This window comes from Pinus tabuliformis, chromosome 9, assembly GCF_031772625.1.
Source record: "Pinus tabuliformis cultivar Carrire ecotype Pingquan chromosome 9, CPIR1, whole genome shotgun sequence".
NCBI lineage: Eukaryota > Viridiplantae > Streptophyta > Pinopsida > Pinales > Pinaceae > Pinus > Pinus tabuliformis.
The window spans coordinates 1636609091-1636621283 of NC_142307.1; the positions used below are offsets into that span (position 1 = coordinate 1636609091).

The following is a 12193-nucleotide window of genomic DNA, read 5'->3' on the forward strand; positions in this document are numbered from 1 at the left end:
TTGTAGCTGTAGGAATATCTAATCACCTACATCAAAACTTCTTTTGTTGCGATGTTGATATGCCTGTTGGTTCATTATATTCTGCGCCAACATCAGGTTATGCTTTAAGAGTTGGAGAACTTGTTGCTAATGCTCGATGTGATGTTCCACTGCTTGAACCTTAGAGCTTTCTCTTAAATATGATGTGATGGATGGTGAATGATATCCATAAAGTGCCATAAGTGGGGTCATTTCTGCTATAGTATGGAAGGAAGTGTTATACCACCATTCAGATAGAGGCAACCATATGACCCATTGTGTCTATTTATAAAATACAAAGCAATGAAGATATCCTGCCAAGCATTTGTTTACTATCTCAGTTGGCCCATCAGATTGAGGATGATAAGATGAGCTATGAGTTAACTGAGTACCAAGACAAGAAAATAATTTTGTCCAAAAATTTCCAGTGAAAATGGGATCTCTATCGCTTACAATAACTTTGGGTTTCCATGTAGCTTTTGAATTATTTCCACAAATGTAGTAGAAATCGTACTGGCTTTAAATGGATGTGATAATGCACAAAAGTGTGCATACTTGGTAAGTCTATCAACTACCACCATGATGACACTCTTTCCTTCGGACTTGGGTAAACCTGCGATAAAATCCATTAAAACCTCCTCCCAATAGCTTGGAATGGATAAATGTTGTAATAGACCTCAGATCTTAATTGTTTCAACTTTATTTTGTTGGCAAAATAAACATTCTATCACAAACTTTTGAATATCTGATTTAAAGCCATCCCAAAAAAATTCTTTCGTAACCCTGTGGTAAGTTTTTAAAAATCCTGAGTGCCCTCCTAAGGGAGAAGTGTGCAATTCCATAAGAATATTTTGATTGAGTTGGGAATTCTTACATAGGTATAAGCGATCTTTATACCATAAAAAATCATTTTTTCAGCTAAATGTATCAGATCTACTTGGATCTTGTTGTAACTTTTGAATGAGTGCCCACACTTCTTTGTCATTCTTCCATTCATCCCTTGCTTCATTTATCCAATCTGGTTGGATAACAGAAATAATGCATAGCAATGCTTCCACATCCTCATCCTTTCTTGAGAGTGCATCTGCCACAACATTTTTCTTCCCTTTTTTGTTGATGATTTCAAAGTCATAACCCAACATCTTTGTGACCCATTTTTGTTGCTCTTCAGAGGATAATATTTTTTCTAAAAAGTATTTAGGACTATCATGATCCGTTTTTACCTTGAAGTGTCTTCCCATTAGGTAGGGTCACCATTTCTTAAGTGCATGTAGTATTGCCATCATTCCCTTCTCATAAATAGCTTTGTGTAAATACTTTCCTTTGATTGGATGACTTTTGAAAGCAATGGGTCTTTCTTATTGCATTAAAACAACACCAATTCCATTCCTAAAGCATCACATTCTGCAATAAGGTTTTTGTGAAGTTTGGCGTAGCTAAGACCAGTGCTTGGCACATTGCCTTTTTAAGATGTTTGAAGGCCTTTGTTGCTTCTGGAGTCCTTGAAAATGCATCTTTTTTCAATAATGTTGTTAGAGGTGCTGTTGTTCTCCCATAATTCTTAACAAACTTGTGATAATACCCTGTTAACCCGAGAAATCCTCACAGATGCTTGATGGATGTAGGGATTTTTCATTCCTTAATGGCTTTAATTTTTCTAGGGTCTACCTTAACACATTCATGAGGTACAATATGACCTAGATATTCCATCTCTTGTACTCCAAAGAAAAATTTGGAGCTTTTTGCATATAATTGTTTGTCCTCCAATAGTTTGAGCACCCTGTCAACATGTTGAACATGATCCTTCCAAGACTTGATGTAGATTAGTATATCAGCGAAAAATACTAACACAAATTTTCTAAGGAAGGGTTTCAAAATGGAATTCATCAAACCTTGAAATGTAGAAGGTGCATTGGTAAGGCCAAAAGCCATGACCAAAAATTCCTAATGACCCTCATGAGTTCTAAATGTCGTTTTCAAAATGTCTTCAGTCTTCATTCTGATTGTATGATATCCTGAATGAAGATCCAAATCGGTGAAGTAAATTTATCCATGCAATTCATCCAATAATTCATCAATGACAAGAATGGGAAATTTATTTTTAATAGTGAGGTTGTTGAGCACCCTATAGTCCCAACACATGCGTCGTGATTCATCCTTATTGTACACCAATACTACTGGAGTAGAGAAAGAAATTTTACTAGGTTGAATTATACCAGTCTCTAGCAATTCTGCAACCATACGTTCAATTTCACTCTTTTGGACATAGGGATATCTGTATGGAATGATGTTTGGAGGAATACTTCCTAGAATCAAATGAATAGAATGATCATGATAATGAATAGGTGGGAGGCCTTTGGGAGTCTCAAATACATTGGAATGATTATCCAAGACATTTTGAAGATCTGGAGAAATAGATGATTTCGATGTGGAAACCTCTAGGGAACATAATTGTCTAATTACGCCTTGTTGTTCCTTCTTTATAAGCTTTGTCATACCGTTAGAGTTGATTATCATTCCCGGTTTCCCTGCAACACCCCTTAATTCAACTTCCATTCCTTCCGCACAAAATTTCATGAAAATTTCTTGAAAATTAAAAGCTATTGTACCCAAGGATTGTAGCCATTGGACTCCTAGTACAACATCAACACCACCCATTGGAATGGAAAGCAATGGGCTATTCAATACATATTCTCCCATGGATAAGTTGATATTATGGCACTTTCTAGAGCAATTTATGGTTTCTTCACTTGCAACCAACAGTTGACACTCTAATGCTGGATATAGGAAGCAATTCAATTCCTTGGCTATCTTACAATGAACAAAATTATGGGTACTTCCCAAATAAATCAGCACTATTACCTTTTTCTTCTTGATATTTCCTTCTATCTTGATAGTTTGAGGAGTGGTAATTCTAGCCAATGCATTACAAGATATGGTCGGATTCATTTCTTCTTTATCTAGGGTTTGTCCCTGGTGTATATCCTCTTCTTTTGAGATTTCTTGATCCTTTTTTTCCTCTTCTTCACAATCTATGTAGAATAATTTCTTCTCAACACAGTTATGACCTTCAGTGTATTTGTTATCACAACTGTAACAAAGCCCTTTTTCTCTTTTTCTTCCAATTGTTGTGGTATTAACCTTGTAGGTTGTGGAAGGCTAGGTGCAACAACACTTTCATATTTATAGTTGTGAGTGGTAGGCTTCCTAGTTTCCATAATTTTCTTTCCGTTTTTCTTGCTAACCTCAATGCCTTCTCTAATGAATCAGGTTCCCAAAGGTGAACCTCATGCCGGATATTATCCTTTAAAGTCCCTATGAACACACCAATCCTATGCTCCTCTAGAATATCTTTTACCCTTTTGTTCAATTTCTGGAAGTCCTCAATGTGATCCATCATTGAACCCTTTTGTTTGAGATTTATCAATTGGGTAAAAAATGTGTTTCTTTTTGTATCCTCATAATGTGCTATCATTTCTTTCATAAAAATTTCCCAAGTGACAATTTGTTTATGAGAGCAAAGCTATCGATACAATACAAACTGATTTGGTTCCAAATATAAAGTTGCAACACATACCTTTTGCATGTTTTTCACATTATAGAAATCGAAAAATTGCTCCATCTGTAGTATCCATGTTCCAAGATTCTTGCCATCAAACTTCCTCATATCGATTTTTGGAACATGGAGGATCTTCAATCCAACATTAGAGTCTACAAAATCATGATTAACATTTATTTTTTTCTCATCATGAGTTTCCTCTACTACCCTTTCACCATTAGAAACCATTTCTTGTAGGAACTTATGCAAATCTATCTTCAATTCTTCCATCTTAGCGTCCATGCCATTCATCTTAGCATTCATGCCATTCATCTTAGCTTCCGTGCCATCCATTTTAGCTTCCACGCCATCCATCTTAACTTGCACGCCATTCATATTAGCTTCGACGCCATTCATCTTGGCTTCAGTTACCTTTTGTGAGAGTGAAATTTGTTGTACTTGGTCTTGTAATTTTGATATATAATGTTGCATTTCTTCCTCTTCTTCATCAGTCATGCTAGAGCTTTCAGGTTGCTTACTGGGTGTTTCCATTTTCTTTCTTCGAGGCATCAATTAATGCTAATAATTCTTCACTATTCCCTTTGAATTCCTTCAAACTAATTTTTCAAACCAATCTTTTGCAAAATTTTAAAAAAACTACACAACCTTTTTTCACTTTGTAAGAGCTCGATATTGTATTTGTTGTATCTCTGTAACAATGGATCTTGAATATCTAAAATCGCGTCCTGCAATAATCCTTTGAGTTCTCATTCTAACCCCACAAGTCTAATTAAGATTGGATTCTCCAAGGAAAAGTTATGCCAAATCTCGCACGATGACCTGATTATAGACTAGTTCAGTAGAGAGAACTTTTACGAAGTTCCGCGTGGCACTGTTTCAACCTTAGTATCTGAAACTAATATATAGAAAACTACAGGCCTTCCTCTTTCTGAAACTTCTTACGAAATTTCAATCTGATATTTAGAACAAAAGTTATGACAATTTTGCCCAGGTTACCTATTTGGAATGTAATTCGGGAGCCTGCAAAAACCCTAACTTCCTCAGATCCTATCACCGAAAATGTAGTGAGACAAGCTCTGAAATTTGGACTTGAAGTTCAAAACGAATTCATCTCAAATGGGCTTTTTTCTTAGCTTTTGAAACTTCGCAGAAAAAACTTTAGAGTGAAAATTCCACGTTGACCTGTTTGGAGTAGAGAAACCCTAGAATCCAAAGCTCTGATACCAAATGTTATGAAACCATCTCACAAGAAGATAGCAAATATAGATCAATGCTTTAGAATTCAACCTCTTCGAGGGGGCAACCTCCTTTACATTACACAAATGAACAATTCTCAGATGATACAAATGACTAAGCCTCCCTTCTATATATAGGAGTCTAAGGGGTCACAATATAATCAAGCTGACATAACAATAATAACATAAGGGCACAACAATAACAATAGTGGGTTTCTATGGGGACAATAGGGGCACGATAATAACAATAAGAGCTACAATGAAAATAGTAATGGGGAAATCACTAGTATTATAGGGACCTAACGTTGAAGATATGTTTGTTAATTTACGTATTTTAGAACTTGCCTCACTTTGCCAACTTTTTTCCTGAACTTCTTTGAAAAAACAAAATTTATGGGTTTGGTCTTATTTTTCAAAAAACAAACTACTCCAAACTTTCTCTTTTTTTGTAAGCAGTGGTAGTACCTTCCTTTTCTATTTATAATAACCAGTTGAAACACATATAGCGATCTGGTGGCCTCAACTTGCCCAAAAGGGAAACCAAGTTTGTTGGCCACCTGAGTTTGCTATAAGCCATCTAGTAACAAAATTTAATCAGTCTTTCCATCCAAGCTATATGCACTATGCACTTAAAAACACTTAACATACTAGAAACTAACATATAAACATCTGAAAAAAGAGTTGTCTGCAAAAAATTAGAATAAACATTGAAGGATTATTCCTTCCGGTCATCAGTGACCAAATCTGTGTTAACAGGAGCTGCCACGGAGTCCTTGGGTGCTTAAGTCATGTGAATCAACTTCTGTTGGATCGCATCCAGCTTGTTGTCCTGCATTATCATGATGAATTACAAATTTTTTAGTTCTTTTTTAAGATTCGGTATTCCTTGGGCAATTGCTGCCACTTCTCCTACCACCTGCTCAAGAGCCTTTGCTAAAAGCCATTTTAACACCCAATACACATGAAGGGCTTGCCTATAAGGCATCATACGACCTCTGGTGTTGCCTGGGTCATGGATGATCTCTTCCCATTCCTCTATCTCAGGATCTGACTACTCTTCCATAACATTCTCTTCCATTTCTTGGATTAATTGATGGATATCCTCATCCGTCCCTCTCGGTAAGCTCTAGCTGCTTCTTGGACTGTAGTCCTCATAGATCTCTACCCACGCCGCTGACTTGCAGGCGTTGAGGATGGTTGTTCAACTCTATTCTGCTGGTTCGATCGCCCTCTGCCTCCACGCCCCCTGCCTCTACCCAGGTGAGCCATATTCCCCTTTATTGTTGCCTGTTTGCAATTTTCGTCAATAGAAGTTAGATTTCTATGAGTTACAGACTTTCCATCATCCTTCATTTCCTTATCCCTAATCCCTCCTACCCTTCTCCAAATGTCTCCATTGTTCTGAGGTTTCCAATGATTTTCTTCTCCTGGATACTGGAAGGTAAGTAAACCCTTTGTAATACTAACCATCACCTGGGCCAGGTTCAAAGTTTTCTCAGCTTTACTCTCTGTCCCCCTACTACCATTCACCGAAGTATGTGCACTCTGGTCCTTGTTATTTCTCACCAGGCATTCCTCTGGTTCACTCATCCTCCACCCATCTTTTGTAACACCCTGCTTAACCCCCTCTTCCGCTTTGTTGTGCATGGTAGAGTAAAAAACTACCCCGCTCATCCTCCCTTCCTCCCCAGTGGTTGCCGAAAGACCCCTCTCTTCCATCATACCATACAATTCAAAGAGAAATTCAGAAGGAGGGTGAAAGGAAACATACTCGAGTTCACGCTTTCCCGTCGAAGCTCCCACCACCTGCGCTACACTGTGCTCCTCTTCCTTGCGACACATACTAAGTTTCCTTCTCCGCTCTGCCACCCTCAAGTAATTCAATCCACCTGGCCCACTTCCCAACCCATTACCGTCGTTGTTTCTATCTTTCTCTCTCCCCCCACTCCTTCCACTCCATTGCCTCAAGACTCCCGCTAACATGCAAGACGCCACAGTGGCCTTTTCGACGGCGTTGCGGGCAGTAGGTGGTTGTCCTAACCAGCCGCTCCCACGCGCTATCTTTCTACCCTTACCTTCCTTCTTTCTCACCCCGATTGTGGAAACTACTCCAAACTTCTTTTATTTAACATGTTTTATCATATTTAAAGCAATCTAAAACATTTTTAAAAAGTACAAACAAAATAATTCGAATTTTTTATAATCCTATTCTATTATTAACTGTTTTATAAAATTAATTGTACGTAAATATCATAAAAGCTCTATAATGAAAAGTTAAGTTTTTTATTTGATCAACTAAAACTAAATAAATGAAATGATATTTAATTACATTAAAAAATAAAATGTTCATAATTTGATATATATATATATATATATATATAAAACTTCAATTCATTGTTTTCATAATTTCTTTTATGTATTACTTATTTTTTATATTAGATCTTAGATTTTTGTGATCCATAATATACTAAATATGTATTTCTTATTAATCACATCTTAATGTGGTTCCTCTTCAGCTTTTTCGAAATGTCGACCAAATAATACTGATGTGATTAATTCGAAAGACAAAAGACATGTTTACTACAGGAACTTGTCGGTTCCGTGGAACTCCAGCGTGCTGCCTCTGTACTCCATATCCTCGAAGATTACGGTGAAAAGCATAAGAAAATCAAGGCCAGTAACAAGGTTTGTGTTCACATACGTTCCTTGAATTCGACCCACAATATTGTCGGGATCGGCGGTTCCGGTGACTTGTACTCCTTTTGTGGCAGCGTCGCAGTTAACTACTATGGTTCCATATTTGCCCGGGTCTGAAGAGGTGCCGTTCAATCCTGCAACGGTAAAGGCCGTCACATTGTTTCCGCTTACATTATCGTGCATGTAAAACACTAAATTCGTCTCACTTTCACCCGCAGCAGCGTGCAGGAGGACAATGACGAGGGTGGCCGTGGCCATAGCGGGAAACAAAACCCTACAACCCATGGAACACGAATGGAAGCTGTTACAAGTACTGATCATTTGGCACGTCGTGGATTTGCGTTATAAAATTTTGCAGGGCTTCTGATAAAATAGTGGCCACTGACTAGAAACGACAAAGGACACATTGTTTGGGGATTATCCAGAAGGCTTCGCGGCTCAACGTGGACATCCTTGTCAAATATGTACTCATTATTATATGTACTCATGCATGATATCGTCCAGTCATGCGGCTTAAGGTACAATATCGAGATTTAGTTCACACTAGGACGTAGTCGGCAGGGGTTAAATTTGACGCCCGTATGGACGTATTTTGCATTTTTACCAGTAAAATACGTTTTATTTTTGAACCTCCACGTCATGCCGAACTTGCCATCCATTTTCAAAACCGTCATATTGACGGGCATGTATAAAAATTAAAAGTTTTAATTTTTTTTTTATAATTTTTCTTTATATATATTTAACCTATCGCATTTTTAATATGGTGTACCGCCGTGTGACAGTGATCAGATCAGGATGCAGATTTTGCATTCAATTAACATTTAACACATTCTGCCCTTCGGGTTTACCGCTTACCAGTTATCAAATTAGCATTCAATTCACATTCGGAGTCCTGCTTATGCCGCTTCCGGTCACGCCCTCTGCAGGCTGTGCTTATTTCTGATTATTTACTCCCGCTCGAATCCCTTCCCCGAAACCCGAAGGCTCGGCAGTACAGTATCAATATGGAAGGCGGAGGGGCACCTTGCGGAGCATGCAAGTTTCTGAGGAGAAAGTGTGTGAAAGGCTGTGTATTGGCTCCTTACTTATGCTCTGACTAAATGGGCGCACACCAGTTTGGTGCTATACATAAGGTCTTCGGAGCGAGCAACTTCTCTAACCTGTTGATGCAACTGCCTGTTCAAGAACTATATGATGCAGTAGTTAGCGTATTGTATGAGACAGGGGGTCGGCTCCAGGATCCTGTTTATTGCTGCGTTTCGCATATTTAGGCTCTTCAGCAACAGGTATGTTTATCAGATGCAATTGAACTAAATCTTCGCTTTGATGTTGCACATTAGAGGAGGGGAGTTTATTGTTCAGAATTCCGCCTATGGACAACAAGACCTAAATGAATTCAGAATGTTGCATATGTCCAAACGTAGAATATGGTTTAAAATATAGTTCCAATACATATAGATTTCGAATTTAATAGTGTTATATATGTTTTAAAATGGCTAATTAACTCCCGTAGAATATTAGGAACACTGCTAAGTCCACTCTTTATATTTTGCAAAGCTCAAGGAATTCAAAGCCTTAGTATAGAATCAAAGTTGATAGACGGATCAGGGTATTGACGTTAGATAGTGGTGGAGATTATGATTCAACTTCTGTCATTGAACCCAAGGCGAAGAGCATTGGCGTTGTTGGCAAGGGTGGATCCGGAAAAACTCTTCTTTTGAAGACGCTCTTCAACAGCCAAAAGGTACGCAGTAATTTTAAGGATGGTTTATTACTTTGGTTCACTGTTTCGCAAAATCCCTCTTTCACTACTTCCTAGTTCCTACCCATTATCATTTGATGTTCCCAAAATATCTATTTGATGTTCAGATTTTTTGTGAAAATATGAGCAACACTGTTTTACATAGTTGAATTTAACTTTAATGTATAGAATATTTTTTAACTATTATTACAAATATCCCTATAAGATTACTTTCGTTTTGCTAGTATATTTCTTTCATTTTTGAATTGCAATGGTTTTAGTAATGCTGCCTTCCTCCATTTCTGAATTAGTTAAAATCACAATGATGGCAAAATCCGTGATGGGCTTATTTTCTTTGATTCCCGTGAATATTATTGACTCGACATGTTGCTTCCATATTCGATCAAGATCATGTCTGTTGTGGTTTTGGACTCGTTTGATTTCGAATGCCTTCTGTTAAGTCTTACAACACCATATTAATATTGGCTGATGTAAGTTGAAGCAAGAAAATGTGGTAAAAACTGAATAATTAATTTTGAAATTGGAAAACCAAATACTAAATATTAGTTATTTTGCAATTGATTACCGCGAGCAAATTGGAAAACAAAACACGCCGTTTGCAATTGATTTCCGTGAAGAAATTGGAAATCAAAACTCGCCGTTGTCGGGGATCGAACCCGGGTCACCCGCGGGCCGCGTGATAGGCGGGAATACTCATCGAGTCATCACTATACTACAGTCTACAACGACAAGAGATGTTAGATGTACTAACGTATCTAATAAAACTAAACTGTAAACGAATTCGAGACGGATTACCTGGAGTCCCGTTTTCTTTTTGTGTTGACATTAGATCTTCAAGATATGTTTTGGGATATTAAACCAGCTGAATTCTCAGTAGTGGGTTATGTAAAAAATTGAGCTTTGTTTTGTATTTGTTGTAAAAAATTGGATTGCACTTTCAACAGCGGTTTGTGCAGTAAATAGCATTAGACTGTTGGGTTTTGTCCGAAATGAGGTTGAACACAACTTTTTGTCTGCAAAGTCGGTTGTTGGGAAAGGCTGGGAGCCACCAAAAAGGTCGTTGTATCCAACCGAGAAATCATGCACATTATGTTTTTGGTTTGAAAATTATTTCACAACTATTGTTCTTTTATTGTACAATTTGAAATTAGATGAAACTTGTACAAATAAATTTTAAAAGTCATATGATGGGCAGTTTAAAAATAAAAACGTCATAAAAAAATTCCTTGACGGGTAAGGTCACCCGTCAAATTTAACCCCTGGTAGTCTGATATCGTCCAGTCAAACTGCGGCTTAAGGTACAATATCGAGATTTAGTTCACACTAGGACGTAGTCCGAGAGGGTACAAATGAAGATTTGTATTCACAAAGTGCTGGAGCAAACTTTTATGATCAGTGAACGAATACCTTGAAGCAAACTTTTATGATCAAGGAAGGAATTAGGTTATAACAAAAAGTTATAATTGTTTCCTATTTAAGTTTGTTAGAGTTATTATTAAAGCTTGTATTCTTTTATGTTTTTGTGAATAGTAAATTCATATAGGTATTTTTATTCCCTAATTAATATTGTTTAATTTTTATAGTTTTTAGGATAGGTTAGCTAGATTTTGTGAAGTGCTTTTATAATAGGTTAGTTAGTTTTTGTGAAGTGTCATGACTAAGGCAAATATTATATTGGTGTATGAGACTATATACTCTACTTTCTTTCGTTTTGAATCTATGACCTCTCAAGAAGAAACACATGCTCTTAACTATTAGGCCCACTCCACCTGTATAAATTTTTGATATACTATGAATCCCAAAATGCTTTTTTGAATATTATTTTTATAAATAAAATTTTTAAGTATAATAAAATTACAAATATTATATTAAAATCAATTTTGTATACATTTATAATATCATGAAGCCACCTAGTTGAGGGTGGTATGAGTAGAATGATGCATCTACTATTTATATAGAATTGTCACCTCTAAGTTTGTACAAAACCTCGAGTTAGTAAAGTAATGTTGGTAGCCTTGGGAGTTGCAACACTGTTGTTGCAACACTGAGGCTCATCACATGTACCATACATGTCAAAACTAGTAAGGAAATCATACATGCAACTCGATACCTGCACGTAATCTTGTTGTAGCTTCTTGATTCAACCCATGCTTGATCTTTGCTTCCCTTTTCTTTCTTGTCCTTCCTTCCTCCAATGGTAGAGTGCTCCAATTATTATTTGAGTTTGCAAGAGTATGATAGAGTAGAGAGAATAGAGAGAGAGATCCAAAAATGAACTAACAAAAGGTTGTAAACTGATGCTCAGTAGCCTTTTTATTAAAGAGGCCTCTATTTCTTCATTTTCCATTATTTTTCCTCCATTTTCCTCCTTACATGAAAACCTGTGACCTTTCATCTTCCTTTTCTCCTATTTTCCATAATTTTCATAAATAAAATGCCAATTAATACCTCTTTGCCTTTTCAAAGACTTTTTCATTTCCTTTTCCAAATTCCTTAGCCATAATAAAGCAAATGAACACTTGCACTGGGATGTTTTGTCCAACATCCATCTGGGAATAAGTGTCCCATGACCTTGGTTGTTATTTTTCTTTTATTAACTTTATTACATGGACTTTTTTCTTGGGGTTGTTATGAAAAGGTCTTCTCCTACTTTATGAATGATCCAAATTTGTGAGCAAGTCAAGGGAGGAAAAATGTAAAGGGATTATAGGAGAGTAGTTTAAACCTAAAGGTATATTTCCACTATTGTATTGTTATTTTACATGGAATGTCAATTTTATTCCTCTCTCTACATCATTTACTATTATGAGATTATAGTATATTGTTATGATTAGATCATTTTTAAACCTAACTTTCCTTTCTAAATAGGAAAATCCATTTTATCTATTCATTTGTTCGTGTGTGTAGGTGTTTTTGGATGAA

General features: G+C 36.7%; 1 protein-coding gene across 1 annotated transcript; it reads right to left on the reverse strand.

The window, feature by feature from the left end:
- Nucleotides 1-7392: 7392 nt before the first annotated feature.
- LOC149155119 (dirigent protein 11-like) lies at nt 7393-7904 on the reverse strand. The gene has a single exon (XM_089444321.1). It carries the CDS (start codon nt 7828-7830, stop codon nt 7393-7395), a length of 438 nt encoding a protein of 145 aa, XP_089300447.1. The 5' UTR covers nt 7831-7904.
- Nucleotides 7905-12193: the final 4289 nt, after the last annotated feature.